The sequence below is a fragment of the Orycteropus afer genome, unplaced genomic scaffold (genome assembly GCF_000298275.1).
Source record: "Orycteropus afer afer isolate SDZICR_OR568_19922 unplaced genomic scaffold, OryAfe1.0 scaffold00541, whole genome shotgun sequence".
Lineage (NCBI taxonomy): Eukaryota > Metazoa > Chordata > Mammalia > Tubulidentata > Orycteropodidae > Orycteropus > Orycteropus afer.
Genome location: NW_006922128.1, coordinates 361,906 through 367,574, shown reverse-complemented (window position 1 = coordinate 367,574; position 5,669 = coordinate 361,906). Strand labels below are relative to the sequence as shown.

The following is a 5,669-nucleotide window of genomic DNA, read 5'->3' as shown; positions in this document are numbered from 1 at the left end:
TCCTGGCCCCCTCCCTACCACCCCATCCTTGGTCCCCATTTCCCCCTACCGCTGGAAGGCCCTGCCCACACTGTTACCTCAACCACTGAGGCAGGGGCCTGCTCCGTCATGTAGTGGATGGCATCCTGGTCCCCCAGCCAGTCCGACCCCTTCACAGTGTCGTAGAAATGCCATCTCCAGTTGTCCTCCTCCATGTTGCCCAGAGCAGCATTGATGCCCCCCTAGAGGACAGGGCACAGCAGATGATTATCCAATCAGGCCTGTCATGCCTACCTCTCTCCCTGTGCCCCAGTGAGCAACCTGTTGAAGCAGACTGCCTGGCAGTCCAGCCTGAGACAGGTTCAGCCCAGAGGCAGGAAGACATGACAGACCCCAACCACGCACTCTCCGTCATCCAGTAAGCAACGTGTCCAAGCCCCCAGCCTCAGCCTTTGATCTGTCCCGTGGGGCAGAGCAACGTTCCTGGAAGAAGTGCCTGAAGGTTTAAGTGAGGGATCACGTGGAAAATGCTTAATTCTTAAAATGCTGGCTTAGCACTTGGCACTCAAACCTCTCACCAACCTACTTAGCTTCACACCCAAACGTGCATGGGGTCAGGCCAGTGCAAGGGGAGGAGGCTGTGGCGGGGCTGGGACGAGGCTGCAGGCCACACAGCCTCTCAAGCCCTCCTCTTACCTGGGCTGCGACGGTGTGGGACCTGGTGGGAAAGAGCTTGCTGATGCACGCTGTGTTGAAGCCCGCTTCTGAAAGACCGAATGCAGCCCGCAGCCCCGCGCCTCCTGCGCCAACGACAACCGCATCAAATTCATGGTCCACGACTGGATAATGGGTTGAGATCTGGGAGAGAAAAGCCCAGGCATCAAGCTCATGTTGCACTCTGGCTGCAATGAAGCACGCGAAGGCAGAGCCATCAACCTCACGTGGCCCTGAGGCTGCAATGAAGCACGTGGAGGTGGTAAGAGGCAGTGACAGGGTAGGGGCTGTGCACCAAGGACCCCAGCTCGTCCTGGGGCTGCATGCTGAGGGGAGGGCCGGCATGGGCACCCACTCCGGCTCCCCAGGTGGGGGCTGCTGCAGCACAGGAAGGCAACCCACAGGTCAGGACGCCGGCCCTGTGCTGTCTCTCTCCCCAGCGGTCCTTTCTGTCTTCTCTGCTTATGCCCATGCGCATGTACGCAGACCGCTGGAGCCCCTAATGCCGCATAGCTTGCGCTTCTCCACTCCCCATCTGGAAATTTCTCATGAAAACAGTATGATGCTGCTTTCCTTTAGGGAAGTGACCCCAGCCCAGCTGGTGAGCACCCCGATGAGGACCACAATTCATGTTCATGTTTACAACCAAGGAGGTGACAGGGACTATGACAGGGGGTGCTGTGAGCTTGAGCAAAGAGCCTGTGACAGTCACCCTACCCGAAGGCAAATGGTATTGTGGAGAATGATTTAAGAAGCACGCCCAGTTTTTCAACAGAGGATGGACAGTCACGGTAAACACAAAGATCCTGTGCCAACAGGCTGCACGGCCCCACAGAGAGCAGAGACACAGCCGTGGTCATAGCCAGCGCGGCTCCCTGGTGGCTGCACGGCCCCATGGACAGCAGAGACCAGACTGAGGTCACAGCCAGCACTACTCATTGGTACTTTATTATTCTGTGACTTGGCTTGATTTCAATAGGAATCTGGCTTACAGGTACATAAAAACTATAAGCAAAAGACACTGTTACCCAGTTTCCTATCTGTCCCACAATTAGTAAGTGTCATTACTAATTGGTGGTACAATGGTCAAGCACTTGGCTGCCAACCAAAGTCGGTGTTTTGGACATGCCAGCCACTCCGTGGGAGGACAGACTTGCTGATCTGTTGCCATGAAGATTCAGCCCTGGACCCCTCTGGGCAGCCCTGCTCTGTTTGGTGGGGTCGCTGAGTCGGAAGCAACGTTACACTAGAACTGATCTGTCTGTGTCCTGGGTGTCTGAGAACTTGTCCTTCTAGACAAGTGCACGTCACTCCCACAACTTGGTGCAGGTCACAGCTCCCCTAAACCCGAGAAGACAACTTACATGAAGGAACAAAAAGCAAGGACTTACTGAGTCTGACACTTTAGCAGATGACCTCTGGCTTCCATCGACTGTGAAGTGGAAATGGCGAGCTCCCGTTGGGGAGGCTGCTGGGCGCTGCTGAGACAAAGGGAGAGTGAGTCTCTGAGGGACAGAGAGCCAGGACACAAGCTGGGGGTCCTCGTTCATGCCCACCCCTGTGTGTTCACGTGGCCTGTACCCAGCAGGTGCGGTCATCTGGAAAGCTCAGGGCAGGGCCAAGGAGAGGGAGGGAGGGAGGGGAGGAAGGGTGAGAGGGGAAGCTCAGCCCACCCCACCCTCTTCCACCTGGGCCAACTCTGGGAAAATCTGCTCTGGATTGAACTTGGCTCCGAAGACGATGTTCTGAGATTGTCTTAAACTTCTGATTCAAGCACCAACCAAAGAGCAGACTTCTGCCTGAGTAACTGTTTACAACACGTAGTGGAGAGTGGGAAAGACGCCCATCCTGCATGGTTACACGTGGGAAAGCTCTGCAGACAAGGAGGTATGCCCACTGGAAAAGGCACCAGACACACAGCGACACCAGACCGGACCTGGGAGATCTGTGTTGCTCACAACTGGACCAACACACAACATCATCATGAGCAGAAAAAAGATTCAGGTTGTTAAGGATTTCATTTTACTTGAGTCCACAATCAACACCCATGGAAGCAGGTGCCAAAAAACCAAATGCATCGGGAAAATCTGCTGGAAAACACCTCATGAAAGTGCTGAAGAGCAAAGATGTCACTCTGAGGATTAAGGTGTTCCTGGCCCAAGCCATGGTACTTTCAATCACCTGGTACCCATGTGAAAGCTGGACAACCAATAAGGAAGACCGAGGAAGAAACGTGTTAGAATTGTGGCGTTGGGGAAGAATATTGAAGGTACCACAGACTGCCAGAAGAATGAACAAATCTGTTCTGGATGAAGTGCAGCTGGCATGCTCCTTAGAAGCAAAAATGGCCAGACTCTGTCCCCTGTACTTTGGTCATGTTATCAGAAGGGACCAGTCCCTGGAGAAGGATATCATGCTTGGTAGAGTGTCAGCAGAAAAAAGGAAGACCCTCAATGAGATGGACTGACACAGTGGCTGCGACAATGGCCTCCTAACGGCCAGGGCTGTGAGCCTGGCACATGATCGGGTAGCATTTCTTTCTGTCACAAGAGGTGCCATGACTTGGAACCGACTTAACGGCATCTGATAACAACTATAACGAAATCTGTAGCAACGCAGCATACCCTCTCTCTGGTGGCGTAGTGCCTAAGGCATTTGACTGCTGACCAAAAGGCTGGCGCTTTCCCACCAGCCACTCCTTGGAAAGAAGACTGGGCAATCTACTTCCGTAGTGACACCGCCTCGGAAACCCAAGGAGGGGTCGCCATGAGTCGGGTCCAGCTCAACAGCGGTGAGTTTGGTTTTTCTTTTTAGTTCTCAGTGAAGAGTGGCACTAGCCTCCGAGTCAAAACCTGACCTGGTAGGAGCATTTGGAAATTAAAGGGCTCAACTTTAACTCAGTTTCTGTTTTCAGGTAACATTCATTTTGTGCTATTTAGTAAATTAACTAGTGAGTTTTTGGAGGTGAAACTTGTTGTTGTTGTTGTTAAGTGCCGTCGAGTCGTTTCCGACTCATAGCGACCCCATGCACAGCAGAACGAAACACTGCCCGATCCCGCGCCAGCCCCACAATCCCTGCTATATTTGAGCCCATCATCGCAGCCACAGTATCAATCCATCTCGTTGAAGGCATCCCCCTCTTTCGTCAACCCTCCACCCTACCAAGCATGACATCCTTCTCCAGGGAATGGTCCCTTCTTACAACATGACCAAAATAGGTGAGACGGAGTCTGGCCATTCTTGCTTCCAAGGAGCATTCTGGCTGCACTTCCTCCAGGACAGATCTGTTAGTTCTTTTAGCAGTTCATGGTACTTTCAGCATTCTTCGCCAGCACCACAACTCTAAAGCATCAACTCCTCTTCGGTCTTCCTTATTCTTTGTCCAGCTCTCACATGCATATGAGGCGACTGGAAATATCATGGCTTGTGTCAAGCGCACCTTAGTGCTCAAGGAGATATCCTTGCTCCTCAGCACTCAATACAGTTCCTTCGCAGTTGACTTTCCCAATGCTACACGTCATCTAATGTCCTGACTGCTGCTTCCATTGGCATCGATTGTAGAACCAAGCAACGTGAATTCTCTGACAACCTCAATCTTCTCTCCATTTATTGTGATGCTGCTCATTGGTCCAGCTGTGAGGATTTTTGTTTTCTTTATATTGAGACATAATCCATACTGCAGACTGTATTCTTCAACCTTCATCAGTAGGTGCCTTAACTCATCCTCACTTTCAGTAAGCAAAGTTGTATCATCTGCATATCTCAGGTTGTTGATGATTCTTCCTCCAATCCTGATACCACGTTTTTCTTCATATAGTCCAGCTTCTCAGATTATCTGAAACTATTAGATGTTTTTTAACAGGGCAACTTGAAGGCTGAGGAAACCTACCTAACCTACCACACAAGGAGCACCCAGCCGTTGTTTAAGACAGTGGGCCCATTACACCTGGGTACTGCCAACCCCACCTTCATTAGAAAGAGTTTTAAAGAGAACAGGGCATGACTTCACTAAATAGAATGTCAACACTACTGGCCTTAACAGCAGTGAAGGACAGAGACTAGGCGAGGCAGACAGAGATGCAAGGGAGGGTCTGCTTGAATCCTGAACAAGCAGCTGGTTTGTAAGAACAAGACTGAAAATTACAAAGGAACCAACAAGGACCTAAAAATAGCTGTGTAACTGTGTGTTGGGAGGAAGAAGGAAGGGGAAATGGCAGATTTAAGTGAACTACATGCTCACTTATCAGCAAAAAGTGGAGGACTACAATCAACAAGGCACAGACCTGCAAACTAGCTGGATATGAAGGTGAGGACCAGGCCAATGCCAGAAATAATTCGGAGCTGCTGCCATGGGGGGGGGCAGACAGAGACGGCTCCTTGTCATTTATAAGGCCTTCACTATGAATTGATCTTTTGTGTGTGTGCATACGCGTAATAAGTTTCATTACAAATGTAAAGATTATTAATTTTTACATCTCACTCACTGCCATCAAGTCAGATCTGACTCGTAGCGTCCCTCCTTGGGTTTCCGAACCAGTATCACTGCGGAAGTAGATTGCCCAATCTTCCGTCCGAGGAGTGGCTGGTGGGTTTGAACCTCTAGCTTTCTGGTTAGCAGTCAAATGCCTTGGAGACTCTTAAACACTGTTTACGTGGTTACCTGCCTACCAGCCGAGGCTGACACAAGCACCCAGGAAGGTTTCACACAGGTTACCTCACAGAACCCTCACCACGCAGGTGGCCAGCGTTAAGCCCACGGAGATGCTCCATCTCTGGGGTGACTCCATCCAGGGTCTACCCACTTGCCTCTAGATCCTGTCCTTTCCCCACTCCCCAGAGAACCTCAAGGGAGATCTCTGAGACTCTGAGCTGAGAGGACCATCCAGGTCATGTATTAAAACCACACTAGTTTCAAACACAGTTTAAAAACTTGGCTAGACAAAAAAGAACAAAGAAAACCAAAGACACATGGAAAC

The 5,669-nt window shown here is 50.9% G+C and overlaps 1 protein-coding gene across 1 annotated transcript in view; it reads right to left on the bottom strand.

The window, feature by feature from the left end:
- SDHA (succinate dehydrogenase complex flavoprotein subunit A) overlaps window positions 1-2,162 on the bottom strand; it is a 21,168-nt gene extending 19,006 nt beyond the window's left edge. Inside the window, exons 1-3 of the mRNA XM_042782956.1 lie at window positions 2,085-2,162; window positions 676-837; window positions 78-221 (exon numbers count right to left, since the gene is read on the bottom strand). Of these exons, the coding sequence (XP_042638890.1) occupies window positions 78-194 (117 nt within the window). The 5' untranslated portion in view covers window positions 195-221; window positions 676-837; window positions 2,085-2,162. The remainder of the gene's footprint in view (window positions 1-77; window positions 222-675; window positions 838-2,084) is intronic.
- Between the last annotated feature and the right edge of the window lie 3,507 nt (window positions 2,163-5,669).